The sequence below is a fragment of the Alosa sapidissima genome, chromosome 1 (assembly GCF_018492685.1).
Source record: "Alosa sapidissima isolate fAloSap1 chromosome 1, fAloSap1.pri, whole genome shotgun sequence".
Lineage (NCBI taxonomy): Eukaryota > Metazoa > Chordata > Actinopteri > Clupeiformes > Clupeidae > Alosa > Alosa sapidissima.
The window spans coordinates 51,502,102-51,521,713 of NC_055957.1; the positions used below are offsets into that span (position 1 = coordinate 51,502,102).

General features: G+C 48.0%; 1 protein-coding gene across 1 annotated transcript in view; it reads right to left on the reverse strand.

Annotated features, from left to right (window-relative positions):
* The window catches only part of map4l (microtubule associated protein 4 like), a 40,528-nt gene that overhangs the window by 4,014 nt on the left and 16,902 nt on the right, over window positions 1–19,612 (reverse strand). Inside the window, 12 exon segments of the mRNA XM_042102319.1 lie at window positions 314–503; window positions 1,273–1,379; window positions 1,467–1,548; window positions 1,958–2,050; window positions 4,597–4,668; window positions 5,803–6,044; window positions 6,633–6,695; window positions 7,200–7,326; window positions 7,783–7,977; window positions 8,205–8,623; window positions 18,136–18,523; window positions 18,525–18,919. Coding sequence (XP_041958253.1) covers window positions 314–503; window positions 1,273–1,379; window positions 1,467–1,548; window positions 1,958–2,050; window positions 4,597–4,668; window positions 5,803–6,044; window positions 6,633–6,695; window positions 7,200–7,326; window positions 7,783–7,977; window positions 8,205–8,623; window positions 18,136–18,523; window positions 18,525–18,919 — 2,373 coding nt within the window.

Below are 19,612 nucleotides of genomic sequence, written 5' to 3' on the forward strand. Positions count from 1 at the left end.
GTGCCAGCTGCAGCAGCCACTAGCAGGTGAACAGTGTAAAGCCATTTAAGACCATGAGGGGATTTTTTCATGAAAACAACTTCTGAATGTACACTTTGGAGGAATAGATGAGTGATTTAGGGGTGTAATGAACTGCTGGAGTATAATAAATTATGTACAGATGTTCAGTGAAAAGGATTAAGTCTACACCCTGTACTTTTAGCAGTGATATCTGTAAGGTAGATTTAAATATATTCTCACACCACTGACAGCCACAGTTCTCAAAAGTGTGTGGGTAGAGACAGAGCTCATGCTGTAGCTATGGGCCACCTACTTGTCCCAGTGATGTGCTTGTCCATCCCCTGTGGAGGGTCTCGGAGCCCCTCGCCCACAGATGGCACTGGCATGGGCATGGCGGCGCTGTCCTTCACCCCATTCTCCTTTGCCATGCTGGCTGACGCAGCTGTCTGGTTGGTACCAGGGGGGGATGGGCTCTCTCCTGCCTTCTCTTTAGCCCCTTCAGCCTGAGGACAGACGACATGCAGACGGATGAGCAGCTCAGTCAGTAGTAACCAGATAGAAACCAGGATGTGGAAATTTAGAGAGGGGCTCTGACTGGAAAATATGGGGACTATTTTCCTAACATTGTTTTATATGAATCATTCTGGTAAAAAAAAAAAAAGAAACTGGATAATGTAGGTAAAACATGACGAAAATGCAAGAAAAGGTCTGAAATGTAATTTGGCAAATCACATCTATGACTGGCCTCTGACTCACACCTATACAAAAGCCCCAAGCACCTCTGTGTTCAGATTGCAATTTTGCTGAATCACTGAGGCCTTGTGTATTTAAAACAAGAGATGTCTGCCCTCTTGTGGCCAAAAATATGGCAAATGTAGAACAGACAGCAGGGTCTGGCTTATGCAAAGCATGTTATAATATTGCATTTGTGGCAAAGAAGACTATAGCCTATTCCACAAGCAAAATTAGCGGAAATGCTGAAAGAATACAGTAGGTCAGACCTTCATCTATGTCCCAACATGAAAGAGATTCTGTCACAGGCCTGCCATCATTTCATTTTATGTGTGTGCCATGGGTGCATCTTTGTGACAGCATCTTTGTGACAACATCTTTGTTTGCATCCACCAAATTTTCTCTTTTGTCAGAGGGATTTATTTGTACAGTTGAGATTCACCCTTTGAGGCTAATTTTATGAGGACTTATTTCAGAGTATACTGTCTGCATGCTGGTATGCTGGTATATTATGCGAGTGGGGAAAATTATGGTTTTTACCTTGCCATTGTCAACTCCTGATTCATGGCCAAGATTGTCCATGGATCCTATTTTAGACTTGGCCTTGATGTTCACCTTGTGGGATTCTATCTTCACATCACCACCTCCTGCCATGTGCAAAGCATTGCAGTTACAAGAGGAAAGTAATCTCCCATGCTATCCTCTAACCATACCATGCATCCATGCTTTCCCACCTGGTTTGTACTTAATATTGTCCTTGGAGCCACACTTGGCTGTCACTTTGCTTACATCCACCTTTTTAGTGAGAATCTGAACCTGTAGATAAAGATCACAAAAGGAAATGCTGATGACTTACAGTATATCATGTCTGTACTGGTGGCTCAGCCACTTCCTGAATGCCCACAGATATTACCATAAAAGCTTGCCATGATTTTGCACATTTCAGCGTTCAATTTCAACAACAATTCTAGTACTGTATGTGTAAAAAAATACAAATTAGTTTAAGAAAAATTAGTATACAGTGGTGTATAAAGCATGCACATGCTAGGGGTTAAAATAGTGTTTCTTTTGTTTCATGCAACACACACACACTCACACACACACACACACACACATCCAGAACCCAAATGCAGTGCACACAGCTGCAATCTGTTGCTATGTATTTAAAAGGGGTATATGCTGTACCCAACATCTGGGTCTGGGCAGTGAGACACAGTGCACTTACATTCCCTCCACCAGGGACATGCTTGATATTGTCCTTGGAGCCACAGCGGGAGGTGACGTGGCTGAAGTCCAGCTTTTTGTGAACTATCTGAACCTAAACACAGCACAACACCACAGAGGACACAGGGTCATTGGGGGCAGCCCGGCAGGAGCAAGGACATGAGGAAGGTGGTCGTGGAGGTCAAGGGCTCTACATACATAAGCCATAGTCATCCTCACTACGGAGGGATTCACTCATAATCATCATGTAATGGAATCATCATGTTACTGTCAGGGGGAGACGCAAATGGACTGAGAAGTATGTTCATGGAGATGCACAGCCAGTGGGGAGGTCATTTAAGCAAGGCACTCTGAAGACTAAGATGTGCCTACAGTAGGTGTGCGCCACAGGTATGAATTTATAGTCATGACTACCTGTGCATGTCAGCAGATAGGGTTGTCAATGTGCCACTGCTTTGAATTCTACAGGTATGTGTGACGATTACATGTGAATGCTTATAAAAGGATTCAATGATTCAAGGATTTTTTTATTTGTCACATACATAGAGATATAGTTGTAAAACATGTAGTGAACTTTAATGTGCAGAGGTGTCTATTTATAAGGGTAAAGAAAAAGATTTAGAAGAATTTAATAAATAGATTGAGAGAGAAGGGGGTAAAAGTGCAGTGTGTGTAAGTGCAGTATGGCAAGTCCATATACTAATGTAGCTTAAAGAGTTTTATGTGTTAAGGATGCAGAAGGTTTGAGGAAAGAGACTCCTCCTCAGTCTTTCTGTTTGAGCCCTATGGGAACATGCTGTATGCCTGTTATTTTCCCTTAAAATATTCTGTATGGTTTGTAAACAGCATAATAATCAATCTTTGAGAATATGATACTAATAGGGAGACTGAATGGTACTCTCTGATTGTTTGTCTCAGGGGAGTCCGTTCAAAAATAAGCAGTTGCATTTTCTTCCCAACACGGCTAAACTCCTCTTGGACACTAGGTTTCACACCCTCAATGAAGGTGTGTGTTGTGTGCTCAATAGTCACAAGTGTCGTTTTTCAGATTACTAAGAGTCATCTTCTTGAAAGGTACCTCTTAAGAAAGATATTACTGTCTACTACAGCTGGTGCTCTCAGCACGGAGGTTAGAGAAACTCAGTGGAGTGAACGCTCAGGTCTTCAACACACAGTGTGTTTCACGATGAGCGTGAGAGCTGAACAGGGGCAAAAGGGCACCATCATGATGATTATCCCACCATGGCTACTCTGACAGTGGCGGAGCACTGCTAAAGTATCTCTGGAGGCTGAAGCAGTGGAGTTAGGTGTAGCACCACAGTGAGACGTGCATTTATAAAACCCACAACATCAGAGCAATCAAAACATCCTGGGTCAACATGAGGAAGGGTTCCTATTGAGATATATAACCACATATACATCCACACATGCAGACAACACACACACACATACTGTATACATCAAAACATATCTTAAAATATACAGTAAAAAGGATAATCTATAGTATAGTATTGTTAAGGCTGTGAGGCTGTATGTGTGATCCTGGGAATGTATGAACAGTGATTTCATTTTGATTGATTGGTTAAATCCAATCCAATTTCTATGTCAACAAATGTATTCCACAACAAGTTATTGATTGTGAATGGTAAAAATGTGAATCAGCTGATGTGAAATAAATCCATGTGAGATAACTATTCACCAGTTGTTCCCAGGGACAGTCACAGCCTCCTAACAGAGTGCAAGAGTTAAAGAGAGAAGACCAGCAGAGGAAATGTCTATAGAAATGAATTGATTATAAATCAAGCATTTTAAGTTAATCGCTTTAGATAAGGATCATTTCAAATTGAAAAGTCATCACAATTGAGCACAGCTGTGTCAAGGCACACAGCTTTCACTTACACGTAAAAGGTTATCACATCATCTACTTACTTTGTGTTTGTTGATGAACCACAGTGAGTGGTGTGTGTAAATCAATATATTTTTCAGTTTAAATTCTATATCTGGAAGATCACTGAAAGTGACACAATGTCTAGTATTTTGATAGCAAACGTGAAATAAATAGCATGAGAATCAAGCCATCACCCCTTGCCTAACCAGGCAGTGACAGAAATTGCTTTCTTCATAGCACACTGCACTAAGTAATGATTGTCTGGTAAAATGCTCATATAACAGTATTGGTAATGTTGTCTGTATATCTATGTAAGTGTGTGTAACATCAGGGAGACAAAGCAGGGAGGTAACGGACAGTGCAGGCTAAGTGAACAAGTTAGAGAATGTGTGTGAAAGTGAGTGAGTAAGTTGCGAGTGTTAGTGATTGGGCAAGTGAACAATAAGCCAATCCAGGGGTGAAAGTTAGTGAGAGGGTGAATAGATGTGTGAGACGGAGTGAGTGAGTGAGTGAGTGAGCAAGAGAGAATATGAGAGTGTATTTGTGAGAGAGTCAGTCAGTGATTGAGGGAAGAAAGTGAATGACAGATTGTCTGAGTGAGAGAGTGAAGAATTGAGTGAATGTGTACATCTATGAGTGAGAGAGTAAGTGAGAGAGAGAGAGAAAGAGAGAGAGAGAGAGAGAGAGAGAGGGAGTGAAGGGGCGAATGATAGAGTGAATACAGAAGGGAGATGGCGATGGGCGGGACTCACTTTGCTCTGGCTGGTCTCTTTGGAGAGGGAGCCCTTTGCCAGAGCATCGCTCCTGCCCTGGGATGCGGACACCTGAGGAGACAACCACCCACGGGTCAGAAGGAAATGCCCAGCGGCCCCAGGATGGTGAACAGCAGGTGTGCATGGAGAGGAAGTGGGGAGGGCTGCCCCTTGCCAAGGCCGCTGGTAGAGCAAACTGCCAGCTTTTATTATTTATTTATTTTTTGGCACGCGGACATCCACCACCGTACAGGTCATCACACAGGACTCAGGTGTTTTTTGAGAGAACATGAGGTGCAGGTATGTCAGCTGTATGGAGCCCCTGAATTCCATGGAGGGCAAAGTCAGTGCGGCAAGGAAAGGGTCAAAAACACACAGACAAGGGTCAAAAACACACAGACAAGGGTCAAAAACACACAGACGAGAGAGCAGCCATTTTGGAGAGGGCAGGACAAACATGGAGGAGGTGTAGCCTGAGCTGAGATGCCCTCCCTGGCTGTCACCAGAGATGGGCTCTCTCTCCGTCGGAGTGGTGGCACTGCCAGTGACCTTTCTTACTCGCGAAGCCTCATGAACTCTGAATGCTGCGCTAGCGCATCCGAGCACACTGCATGCAACACGGTCTTGTTGGCTTTGAGTGCAGATGTGGCGCCAGATTTGTCGACGGTCATTGAACAGCGAGGAGGAAAAGCATGTGAGCTGAAATCCGCCCTGAGGGGTGAGACTGATTTACACATTAAAACTGCCACTGCTGTGCTTTGACAGTGATGGTGATTGATCAAGAAGAGAAAACAGCTTGTGGCAGGCTCTCTTATGGTGGCATAAACAACGCGGGTGAAATTTGGCATGATGCACTCGAGTATACAACATGGTCCTTCCTGCTAATACAAACATGATATTCCTACAGAATAAGCTCATGGGCACGGGCTGTTATTGTATGTCAGATCAGCCGTAGAGACAGCTCACAGACAGACGAGTAAAAGCCCACGCAATGTAAACATGATATTCCTACGTAATAAACTCATGGCCACAGGCTGTTATTGTACTGTATGTCAGATGAGCCGCTGAGGCAGCTCACAGCCAGACAGAAATAAAAGCCCAAGCAATTCAATTAATACAAGGTCATATTGAAAGTGGGATGAAACTTTATATACAACATGTGACAATTTTTGTATCGAAAACCAACTTTTGTCTTGGCGTACTCACCCTTCCACCACCAGGCTGGTATTTCATGTTGTCCGTCGAGCCGATTTTGGAGCGGACGTTCTTGAGGTCAGGCATGGGTGCGGAGAGGGGCTTCCTTGGGGCCCGTGGGACGGGCGGCTTCTTCTCGGGCACTGTCTGCTTGGGCACGGGGGGCTTGGTGATACGGGAGCGGCGAGGGGTGCCGTTGGTGGTTGCTGGTGTGGCAGAGTCAGGGGTCGGTGTCTGGCTCGTCTTGGGGCGAGCTGAGTTTAAGATGGAGAGAGAGAGGGGTAAGAAGAGGGGTAAGATAGAGAGGGAGTGAGAGAGAGAGAGTGAGTGAGCGAGTGAGAGAGAGAGAGGGAGAAAGGTGGATACAAACACAAAGAAATGAATGATGATATGTATGCACAATCAATGAGGAAAAATATAAAGCAGAAATAATCTGCCCAAATGCCTTATCTATATCTATTCCAGGGAAAAGAATAAATAATGAAAGTTGAGATGATTCCACCTGTTTCATTTAGTCATCAGCATCTAAACTGATGACTAACAAACACTTCAGCAGCTAGCCCAGAGCTCCTGGCGGCTGGGTTCTATTTCCACTGCAGGGAGACATTCCCTTTTCCTCCTGACTCTTAACATCTGTCTCTGTCCTCCGCTTCTCTTAACCATGGAAAATACTGCTACGCAGACTTCAAAATGCCTGAAGCTGGTACTGTGCTGAGGTCAACCTTCGAACGCAGGGCTGTCTCTGCGGTCTGGCTCTCAGACTAATGGTCTCTGAGGTTGCTAAGTGCTTTTTTTGGGTGATTCTGCTGTGGGCGCTCAGTCAGATGCATGGCCATGCTTACCTGCTGTCGTCTTGGCTGTGCTGGGCTTCTTCGCCTCGCCTGGTTTACTCTCGGCCTTTGAGGCTGCAAGGCAGGGTACATTTGGATCACTTAGACTCAAATTCACCACCATCACATGCTAGTAAGGACTACAATGTGTGCGTGTGTGTGTGTGTGTGTGTGTAAGAGTGTGTGTGTGTGTATGTGTGTGTGTGTGTGTGTGTGTGTGTGTGTGTGTGTGTATGTGCAATTGTATATCACAAAGAATTGTATCATTGACCTCTGCAGATATTCCTGGCAGATAAATGGCCACGGCTATATTGGAACAAACTGTTAGGGCTTCAGAGAATGCGTCCTACAGATCTGTTCAAATAGGATGTGACCTGTTTTTTTGTTTGTAAAATGTCATGTCATCAAATTGCATACACATCTACACACAGTTTGAATGTCTAGATTTCTTAAAGAATATATTTTGGGAAGTGTACAACAAATAGGCCATCTCAATGGCTAATTCTTAAAGAGAAACCCTTTAGGCCAGTATCTTCTAGATCCGTGCTCTTAGAAGTATGGGAGCAGACTCATGACTACCTGAGGAGCGGCGGGCGGTGTGTGTGCCGGCTGGAGCCCCATTTTTGGGGGTGGTGGTGCGAGACGCAGGGGCACCATTGGCCTTGGACACTGAGGGTCGCTTCTGGGCAGTGCCATTGTCAGGTGTCTGATGAGATACACAGGCTATTACAGAGGGTCGAGGATATCCTTCAATCCTCATCACTCTTTCTCAACATCTTTCGACACTCACTCAATCACACACACACCAACTCATACACAATTATCCAAGAATAAAACACTGGTTGAAAATGAGACAAAGAGGTATGTATGGCAGAAAGACACATTTCAACAGAGGAAAAAATAACAACAAAATCGACTGGCAATTAAGGACTGATCGACAAATTGGACAAAACTGTGCTGCAGTTCTGTGAAGGAAAAGATGGAGAAAACAGAGAACTGTGTAGAACCATTTCAGAGAGAGAGAGAGAGAGTAGTAGAGAAATAGTCAGGAGGCAGGTCAAGAGTGTCAATGGCCATTACAGACCCTTCCTCCTGGACGCTGTCCCTGTAGATGAGACAGAGTCTGGCGTGGGACCACAAAGATGGGGTGGACCTGACTCACCTTCGCCTTAGCCTCACTGGGAGTGGTTCGCTTCGGGCCACTAGACGGGGTGCTGGCCTTGGGGGCCGGGCTTTTTTTATCAGCAGCAGGCTTGACCGCAGAGGACGTGCGATTTTGGGCGGCAGCGCTTTCTGCCGTAGACAGCGAGTTTGGTCTTGTTTTGGATGCACTTGTTTTGGTTGACCCTACAGTTATCTGTCAGTGTGACGTTTACACACGAGAGAAAGAAAACAAAACAGTTGCAAAGATGGTGAAAATGAAATCATGGAAAGCAGAAAAAAAAACCCAGCATGAATCTAATCAAAGTAAACAATGATATTAACAAAAAAAAACCGCATAAATGATAAGCAGCCATTATCAAAATCAACAGCGCTAAGTGAGATGAACTGGAGCAAGTGCATGGCGTGTGCTCTGAGGTTTACCTTGGCCTTGTCTGGGCTGACCAGGTCTTTACTGCCATTAGCGGTCGGAGACTTGGCGGTGCCCTTTCCAGCCTTCTCGTTCTTTTCTGCTTTGGCTGCCTTGTCTGTCTTCTCGGTGTTGGCCTTCTCCTCCTTCTCCTTGTTGGTCTTCTCAGGCTTGTCCACCTTCTCGCTCTTCTCCGCTTTGTTGTCGTGTTTCTCCATCTTGTCGTGTTTATCCTCGTCTTTGATGATCTTCTCACTCTTCTGAGTCTTGTCCACGTTTTCTATCTTTTTAGTTGCGTCCTCTTTCTCCTTCTTCTCAAAGGTATCCATCTTCTCCACCTTCTCTGGTTTGTCTGTCTTCTCGAACATGTTGAAATTGTCTCCCTTGCTAAAGGGATCTGCTTTCTCCTGCTTGAACATCTTCTCATCCTTTGCTGTAAAGGGACAGAGGAAACATCTTTCACTTCTTACAGCATACAAAATATCACTCTATGAGCACCGCTGTCTTACAGCTCACATGAGAGGAGAGGATATATTCAGAGACAGCAGAATAACTCCTGGAAACATTTACATGCACTGTATTCACTTAGCTGACACTGAATAACCACCTCATGCATTTCAGGACAGGTATAATGGACTGCTTGGTTGTTCAGCTATCCTCCCATAGCGTCTTTGAAATGGTGCACACACCCCTACCTCTGAATAATGTTTTACTGATTCCCATATGTTACTGACTTTACTGAAGTGGGAACTCTCAAACGTTTCATGACACTTCTGAAGCCCCTGGTTGGTTTTCGGTGCTGGGGCATCCGAGTGAGGTCACCGAGCGAGACTGAGAGGTTGGACTGACAGGAAAGCAGAGTGTGGAGGAGCACAGAGTGCACAAAAAAGCACATTGTTGGCACGGGTGCCTTACATAACCTGGCACTGCTCACCCCACAGAGACAGAGAGAGAGTGAGGAAGAGAATGAGAGGGGGGAGATAGAGAAAGAGAAGAGGGGGAGAGAGGGAGAGAGAGATCAATGAGTGGCACAGACTAGAGGACAAAGTGGCATTAAGAGAGAAGAGAGGAAGAGGGCAGGATGAGAGATGACAAGGAGTGCCTCCTGTGTTTGTCTTTGACATTTTAACAAATAGACAAGATGGCCTCAGCTATTTTATTTAAAACAACTATGCTGCAGATGTAGAATGAGACATGGAGGGGAATACACATTTGTCCCCATACTCTTTATTGAGCCTTTTAGGCAAATGGCAGTCAAATGAATCATTCTGCTTTGATGACACATATGGTCTGCTTAGAGATGAAGCCAATCAAAATGAGAAAAAAAAAAAAAAAAAAAGACTGAGCATGATATTCCCATGGAAACACCATGAGACACTGATATGTTCTAATTGGAATTATTATTTTATTTTTTTTGATGGTATATTATTGAATGAAGTCCTTAAACACTGGGCGACAACTAGAGCTATCTTATTATTATCACCTCTAAACCTTGATACAAACACAATGACAGGGACCAAATGACTTAAATGACCTTCTAAACCACAAAATATGACACACCCCCAGTCACACATAAAGATACAGTACAGTACACATAATCATCATCCCCAATCACACACACACTCACACATACACGCACACATTCACACCCACACACACGCCTGCACAAATTAGGAAAGCCTTGGGGGTAGAGCCAGAGGTGTTGGCAGCTGCGCGACCCCATGCCTGCCCTGTCTCTCTGCTGGCTGAGCAGCAGCATCTGGGCACACAGCAGAGGGCACCTTGAGCACCATCTCGCCGCTTCACTTCACTCAAAGGGGCTGTCGTCCCCAGAGACGCTAGGTCTGCCCCAGCCATTTTACCACACAGATGCAAAAACAGCACTCCATCTCTTCGTCACCCCTACACCACAACGCACACACACACACACACACACACACACACACACACACAGCCTTCTACACACAACATCCAGCCAACCAGACAGTAAGCCACCTCGAGTCACCACCGGCTAGCTGCAGACAGGTCAGGGCGCTTTCACAACAACAACAACAACAACAAAAATACCCCCCCTCCCCCTGACACCCTGGGTGGCGTCCGTTTGCTGAGTCATTCCCTGTGATGCATCGGTAACAAGGTGGCTCTCGTTTCCTCTCTTCTCGTCTCATCTCATCTCCTGCCCAGTGGCCCCGGGTGCGTCACCTACCATTCATGGCTGCTTTGGCGTGATGGCTGCTGGTGGAGGCGTCGGGGGACACAGCTGCCGCGGGCGCTGCCTGGCCTGGCTCAGGTGTGGCCGTGCTGCAGGTGGGCTGTGGCTGCGGGGAGCTGCAGGTGGTCCGGCCGGGGCTCAGCGACGGGGCAGCCACGGGAAGGAAGGGCTTCTGCTCCACGGTGGGGGAGCGTTTGGGGGCAGACTGCTGCTGCTGCTGCTGCTGCTGCTGTTGCTCGTGCGTGGCGGCGGGTTTGCCGGGGTATTTGTCCGGCAGCTGGGGGCTGGTGGGCACGGCGAGGCGGGAGGAGTCTGAAGTGGTGCGCGTCACCGTGTGGCGCTGTTGTGGCACATCTCTCGCAGCGCCACCTGCTGGCCACGCCACGCTCCTATCGTCATCGTCGCTGCTCACATCCACATGGCTGTCGGCCACCACATCAATAACGCAGTAGTTGGGGCCCAGAGGCGAAGGCACTAGAGAGGGAGCCGAGCCGCTCGTCACAGCCCCGGAGGACACGCCCCCGGGCTTGGGATGGCCGGAGGTTGGTGGGGGCAGGTGCAGGGCGGTAGGGTGGAGAGAGATGGAGGCTCCCGGGGCGAGGCCAGCGCTGCTGCTTCCGTTGCTCGGGTGCGGTCTCCCGGGTGACGCCGCCGGAGACAGCGAGGAGGACGACAGCGGGCTGGTGGGGCTCTCCCCCACGCTGCCCAGAGACGCCCTGTTTCCCTGACAACCCGACACCTTGAGCTCCCCCTGCACTTTGCCATGGAGACCCTGTCCGTGCTGTTCCCCTGCCGGGGCGCTTGCCCGCGGGCTGCCAGCCTGCCCCTGGTGCCAATCCCAGCCCTGGGTAGAGGGCACTGGGCACAGCTCACTGTAGTCCGAGCGCTGAGAAGACATCCTCCCTCCTCTACGCACGTCTTCTGTCCTGATTTTGTTTTTTGGCTGCTGTCGTTACTGTTCCTAAAATCTATTTGTTTACCCTGTTTCTTAAGATGCAATTGTGAATGTGAGGTGAGCGTGTGTGTGTGTGTGTGTGTGTGTGTGTGTGTGTGTGAATGTGTATGTGTATGATATTTCCCTTTTCTGTACCTCCCTGCTCTGAACAACAGTGAGACTGGACTGCTCTCCTTGCGCTCTCACTCCCTCACACAAACACTCTCTCTCTCTCTCTCCCCCCTCTAATCTCTCTCGGCAGTCTCTCTCATTCTCTCTCTCATCCTGCTCTGACATCACGGCTCTGCCCGAGACTCATCACATGGCTGCCCTGATCTGGCTCTCATTGGCTGCCGAGGAGTTGCAAGCAATGCCAGCAGCCAGCAGCCCGCACACTCAGATACGCACACACACTCACTTACCACATCTTTCATTCAGGCATGGCTGATGATTTCTTCCAGAAGGATCTAAGCCCTCCAAACATATGCAAACACACACACACACATACACACACACTTACACACATAAAGTCATATTTAATATGGCATTTTAAGCTGCAAAACCAAATTTATGACTATTTTCTGCTATATTTTTTGCTGCTTTTCACAAAAGGCACCTCTAAAAGGTATACTGAATTTGAATTGGAGCATGTTGTTAGATGTCAAACATGTTAGATGAGAGTGAAAGTGACGACATCCGTGTGGACATCCATATCGCATGACTAGCAAGATGGACTGTCAGACTGATTGACTGAACATAAACTATAAGGGCATTTGGAAAGAGCAGACCTTTGTCAATGCCTAATGCACTGTCTAACAATGTTTACAAAAGTGAACTACAAATTGTGGATCCATCCCATGATCCAGATCCACTCCAAAATGTAATGAACTCTTCCTGAGCCCTTTCCGCCGAGTGCATTTTAAACAATCCTGATGACAGCTAGTTAGTCAGTCAGACGAACAAACCAACTGAACTGAAAACACCACCTCCTTGGCTGAGGAAAACTAACAGTTGTTCAACAAACTGGCTGACTTGGTAATTGATGTATGTCACTGTCATTTACATTACAATTACAGAGATGAGCTGCATTGCCATCTTAATTCAACACAGAAATCCACTAGCACCAGTACAGAAACACAAACACACACACACACGCTGCAGTGCCACTCAGAAGCATCAGGGTCACATTACAGTAAGTAAAAAAGTAATTAACAGTGACATGATCGATAGATGCCAAGCTGAGTTATCTGCACACTGTTGAAGTTACAGTCATAGCCACTAATGGATTTCTATTCTGCGTTAGCAATCAGTCATTAAATATAATCCTGCCATGATCCTGCCAAAATCTTCAAAACATGTCCCTGCACCAGTGCTCATCATTGCCAGTCATATTCCCTCCTACACACGCACACAAACACACACACACACACACACACACACACACACACACACACACACACACCAACCAAACACCAAACCAAGCAAAGCAAAGTATGACACAACTCTTTCATAGACCAAAGCCTCTCCATCCAATTACCCCAACACACACATAACAGTTCTACCCCCGTCTCAGATGGATGCCTGCCTGCACTGGGGCTCCACCCTCTTGTACTGGTCCAACACGTGACTCCGCTTTGTCACCACTGGCACCCTCCACCAGTCACAGCAACGCAATTACTGAGCGCATTCTCATCAAACATAAATGAGTGAGCATTATGTAATCTCTAAAATAGTCTGCCGTTTACAGTACAGGGGCTAAACAAAAGTGTGAGGGGGGTTGCATTATGCAAGTGGTACAAGTGGAGTGAAGCATTCTGGGATTCCACAGATTCTACGGCCCGCAGCTGACCTCCGGGATCTGGCAGGATCCCCTAGTTAGTTCTCATGCCGTCACAAATCATTTTTTTCCCCTTGGCCGAGCCAATAATTGCAATACGTAATGTGTCACTGCGCTGACAAAACATCTCATTCAGTCACAATCAGCCACGGTCTTAGTCTCAGCCATTATAGGAACGTGAAGGCAAGCCATTTCCAACTGTTCCCAAGCAGCCCTGCCTCAGAATCCAGTCAAGTTAACCAACGAGGCATTACATACAGTCTGCTGCCCATCTACAGTCACCCTCCAGGCAGAGTGTTTCTACATGAACCGCATGTGCAGCTGGTGTGAGGGGCAGACGCATGTGAGCACCATAATTGGGGTGCAACTCACATGTACTACAATGCATCTGCTACAAAGCAACCTCATTCCAGCTCAGTGACAGAGCTCCCCTCCCCCCAAAAAAGAGACTCTTCTATCTGATTGTTTCATCACTATAATAGCTCTGACTCCTGTGAATGGACATTGTTACATAAGTTTGATGCCTGATGTATTCCTCTGTTTACATCCCCCAAAGACAGAACATTCCAGCGAGCCGCATGGCCCAGGCCCTTCAGCTTCTCTCTTTTCTGTGTGCCGGATGGAGACTATGTGCATCATCACATTTGGATAACATGTTCAGTCTCTCCTTTGATTACTGAGTTTTACTCATTACAATGAAAATATCAGGATTTCGTCACTTTGCCGTCTTAAAGGTCAGTGGCATCATTCTCGGCTATGTGTCATTCGGGCAATAACGCACAAATGGATGCATAAGAGCCTTGCTGAGCATTTTGGATGAGGGATAAAAGGCTCAATAGTTTACAAACCGCTTAATGTTCCCAATCATGCATGCTATTAGCATTCTAAAGCCAAGCTCAAAACGATTTCGGAAAAGAATGGTTAAAAAAATACTTAAGCCGAGGGAATGTGTTAAGAGAGTTGGTGGTGAAGGAGGAGGTGGGGGAGGGGACTGGTGTCTGTCACTGAGTTTCTATTTCTGGACTCCATCCTCCAGTCACACCCCATTTCGTTCCTCAGCAGATCCTACCCACTGCATCTCCAAGGAAACCGCCTCCCATATCCATGGCAACAGGCTACCAGTCAAAGCAGTGATGGGGGGCTGTGTCATGACGGCAGTGCGGGAGAGGATGACATAGGAGGGGAGCGGGCATTAGGGAAGGGATGAAGGAGAACGCCAGGGAGTCGAGGTGACCCCCAGATGAGTAATTTATCATTACTATGTCGTCCCATGGATATCAAAAGATTCTGTCATTACCCGAGAGAAACAAAGCTAAAATAAAAAAGCAAAATCTCTTTTCCTCCAAAGTACTATTATGTTAGCTGATCATTTTAAGCTGTTTTGCTGCTATTATATACTGTACGTGGTATGTTTATATGCTGAGTGTTTATATTTTTAGTTTGATTAGGAGCTGGCTTCAATTTGACATGTCCTTCTTAGTGGTGTGAGTTTAGCTGGAACAGGCCCAGGCATACGGAATTAAGCCCACTAAATCTCCCTGATGGCCTGATAAAGCTCCCCGTTTGGGTGATGGAGACTAGGCAAGGGGGAGAGTCAACCAATGTGTCAGATTTGATGAACTCACAGAGACCCATATTTGGATACCAAAGGGTCCAGGAAACCATGAAAACCACACAGTCTCCTGCAGTGGGGGATTTAACCACCCAAAGAGACATAACATTTTCTTTGAAACAGCCAGAATTGGGATTGTGGTGAAACATTGAGGGATAAGTCTGAGTAGTAATCAATAAATTAAACTGACAAGTCTGATGTGAATAGGATGACATATCTCCTCCTCAAGGATTTGGGATATTACTGTCAGAGTCAGATGAGCATCCAAATGCATTTTTTTTCCTGACCGCCTGGAGCAGACATTCATCCATCAATAATTAAATCACATTTGCCAGTGCTGAACACCCACCCCCATCTTCCTACAGCAGCCATCCTCTGACAACACCATTCCACCAGCGGCATGTTGGGATGCATCCACTGACTTGCAGCCATGAAACACAGACACACACAGCCCTTCGACAGGCTCGAACAGTCTGGACACAGCCTGGCCAGAGGAACACGGAGCGCTCTGGGCCTGATCTGTGTCCGTCTTTGTTCTGGAAAGGTCACGAGGGGCTACTGAGGGGCTTTGTTGACCATACTGAGGAGGACCACAGTGCTGAGGGGGTTGTGGATACCAGGCACCAGGGCGGGTGGTCAGGTCACCACCCCCCTGCCAAGGCGCCACCCAGTGGGCATCTCGGCATGAGGCGATGACGCCCCCGTCCAACACTTGGCGTGGCAACTAGCAGAGACTGCGGCAGCACACCCTCCGACCGGCTGCTATAAAAAGACTTGCATGTCTTACGTAAGCGTGAAAAAGGCCCTGACATCAATATTGCATTAGGCACAGGAAGAGGGGAGCAGAGGAGCAAGATGATGGGGTGGAGAAACACGGAGAGTAGGGGGATGGAAACAGGCATCTACATTTCTCCATCTATACATCCCTGTCATTTCCCATATACACAATGCCTGTGCCATATACAGCAGCCCGCTATGCAATCATGATGTGTGATGTTGGGAGTAGGCGACAGACAGTGATGGATAAGGATCCTCCTCAGGCAAAGACAAAACACTCGGCAATCCTCTGAAATGACCCTTACATTTCCTACGGCCAATTAACAAGAGTGGCTCTTCACTACAGAGAGTGTAAGAAACTACCGTATGTCATTAATTCCATACGAGTGAATGGAAGGGATGAATGAGAGACACAAAAGTCTCCTTCTTATTCAAAAGACTGCAAACAATATCTGGAGCAGTATTGTTATCATGCAGGCATTTACTTCAAGACCATTTTGCCATCATTTTACCACAACTATCATTTCTGCAAAGACCAACAAATATAGAATAGGAAAATTGGCTTACCTACTCAATGTCCAGAGGTGCAGATTGTTGTGAACATTTGAGAGAAAACAGAAGAGAAAACAAAACAAACAAGAGATATTTAATGAGGACTGACATCTTTGGAAGTAATACACTGAATGCAAGAAATGAAATGGAATTTATGACAAATACTGCATACCATACTTTCATGAAAGAAGACATACCATATCATAAAATAATTAAAGACATTCAGCATTAGGCCTAGTTTGTGCACACACACACACGCATCAGAAAGGGTTATGCAATGACAGTACAGAGCAAGGCCAGAGCTACAGCAGAGACAGAAGAAGATCATTTAGAATAGCAGGGGTTAAGGAAAATCACTCAGTACACCCATGATTAGTAAGCATTTTGCCCCACATAAACAGCTACTGTCAAAACTGGTGCATTCTGGGGGATTCTGCAACAGAGGGGTGAGTCTAGCAATATCCCAAAAGACAGTCAAGAGCGATCTCGAACTAACACACAGCCGGGCGAGTAAAACGCACAGAGATCAGTGTGTTGTGACAGCACTGACAGATTTGGCTATCACATCCTTGCTACAAACATGGCATGCAGGAATCAAAGGTCCAAGCTATTTAAGATGGAAACATGGTGAGAGAAAGAGAGGTAAAGAGACAGAGAGAGCGCAGCGGAGAATTTAGTGCATTATTACAAAGTAACTATAGAGAGAGAGAGAGAGAGAGAGAGAGAGAGAGAGAGAGAGAGAGAGAGAAAGAGAGAGAGAGAGCTAGGCAGGATAGAGGGCCCACTCCATTGAGCCATGCACTACTTCAAGCATCCCACATACAATTACTGATTGTCCCCTCTTCTGTGTCACCAACCTTCCAGTAGGGGGGGCTCTGCCGGCAAGGGGTCCTGGTTCTCTGAGAAAGATGGGATGAAGGGTGGGGCCGCTGGGTTAAGGCTCGAGCTCACGGCGGGGCTGGGGGTGGCAGGCAGGGAGGGGTGACTAGGACCCGGGAGGACCTGGGACGTGGAGCTGGAGCTGGAGCTGGAGCTGGAGCTGGGTGCTGGAGTGGCCTGGGAGCTAGTGCTAAACACCACGGTGGTGCGGGGGGAGGAGGGGCGAGCTGCTGTGAGCTCCAGTGTGGAGGTGCTGGAGGTGTCGGATGCTGTGGTGGTAGTGGTGCTGCTGGTGGTGGTCTGTGGAGAGGAGCTAGCAGCAGTGGAGGCCTGGGTGGTGGAGCTCAGCACGGCTGGGGCTTCGGGAGTGGAGCTACTGACCACAACGGTCTGCAGGGGGGCTATGCTGACGGGTGGTGTGGACATTGGGAAAGGGCTAACAGCTGAGGTGACCTGGGAAGGGGAGCTGAACTCCACAGTGACGTGGGAGGAGGTGCTTTGAGCTGCTGTGGACACTGCTGTGGCTGTGGGAGGGGGGGTCACTGCTGGGACAGATGGGAGTGTGGCGCTAACGCTTGAGGGGGTGGTGGTGAGGGTAGCGCTAAGGGCCGGAGTCATCTGGGACGTGGGACATGTGACTGGGGTGGACTGGGAGGGGGTGCTGGTGTCGGAGGACGTCTGCAGGACAGAGTCCAGAAACATGACCGTCTGGGAAGTGGGGCTGAGGATTGGGCTGGCGCCTTGGTCAAACTGGGAAGGAGGAGGCTTTGAGGAGGAGGACAGAGGGCAAGGCTGCTCTTTGAACTCTTTAGCGGAGTCCACAGGCAATGCAGGGGATACTGTGAGGGCCGACGGGCGAAAACCGGGGAACATGGAGTCATGGATGTCTCGGTCAGTGTAAGGCTCACCCGTGGAGGGATCGGTGCCCTCATTACAGGTCAGTGGGTCAGTGCTCAGGATGTCAGAGAAGGGAGAAGCCGACTCCGACTTGTAATCTACTGTCAAGGGGCACTGCGGGGGAGCACAGGCAGGGGACTCTTTGGAGAAGGGGGTCATGGGAACTACGCCTTCTGGGGGAGCCTCTCTACTACCACTGCTGTCGGGGAGGGCTTGTATGGGGGCAGTATGCTTGTCTTCTTTACCTGAGAAAGCATTTGTCCCGAGGAGACCAAAGGGTGCATGGTCCTTCTCCCCAGACCCCTCCTTCTTGCCAGCAGAGTCACCAGCGGAGAGGGCACTGGTGTCCTTCTGGTCAGAGAGTGCAGTGGTGTTTGCCTGACTGCCTGGCATGAGGGTGGATGTGGATGTGGATGGTGGTGGAGGTGGCACAGAGGCTGCTGCTGCTACAGAAGCAGGTTTGGGGCCGCTGTCCTGCTCTGCACCGAGGAAGCCCATGGAGGCCTGAGTCAGGGAGCCTGAGTCGGGGTCAGAGGGAGAGACGGCGCCCATGCCCTGCTTCACAGGTGCGCCCCACTCCTCGGGGAGCTTCTTCCTGCTTTTATTCCTCCTGGCCCTGATCCTGCCCCCGCCCCCCCCCACCCCCACCCCCTCCCCTGCCCCGTATGTCACTTTCCCAGCTCTCCTCCTCCTCCACGCTGGGGGGCGAGGAGCAACCCTTCGGGGAGCCCTCGGCCGGGGCCTCCTCCGACTCGGGGGAACCCAGGCTCTCCAGGAGGTCATACACCTCCTCCCTATGCCTTCGCTTCTTCTTCTTCCTTTTCTGCTGCTTGCTGCCACTGCCCCCTTCGCTCCCCTTCTCCTCGCCAGAGGCGGGGTCTTGGGACAAAGACCCCTGGGGGGTGGAGGGCTCTGAGGGGCTCTGTTCCATCCTGTCGGCATGGTGACTGGTTCCCGTGGTGACGGAGGGGGCACTGGGCAGGGCCGTGTCATGCTTGTCCTCACCTGCCCAAGGGTTCCCCCAAACTTCTTGGTGTACAGAGAGGGAGAGGAAGTGTCACCACCAACATACACACACTATCTGTCAACAATCCCAGAGGACCTCCCACCATTAGAAAGGAAGACTATAAATCTGTCCAAACAACTGACCCCTGACAATTACCATACTAGCATAACTTAAGAATAAGCCTTTCAACTCCCCCCTCCCCTTTCATACCAACAAATCCATGAACGTAAAATCATCCAAAGAATGCCCTAGATAATCCCTTCTGATGTGCTTCTTTATAATGGATTATATCACAGCTCATTGCATCCAGTAAAAACATGCTGTTAGGTGGTATACAGATTGAGGCCCTTCAAATGTACTGACCAATCACACCATGACTAAAGGCAATTCAGCTTCATATATATTCTCAAAAAGGGAAAAAAACACAGGACTGTCCTGAGTCATGTAACACTGCAGAGAGCTGAGAGAAAATGTCTCAGACAGAGATGTGTTGGCGGGAGGAGCTCTGCGAATGGGCAAATGAGCAAATGAACTCATGAGGACATAACAGGCAGACTGCAGTGCAGCAGCAGCAGTGGCAGTGGCAGGCCGCGGAGGCGCACAGACACAAACAATGGAGGTAGAGGGAGCAGAGAGAGGGGTCATATGACATGGTCTGTCCCGCACCACTGATGCGGTAATGGCTGAGAGAAGGTTTAACACAGACTTGACACAAA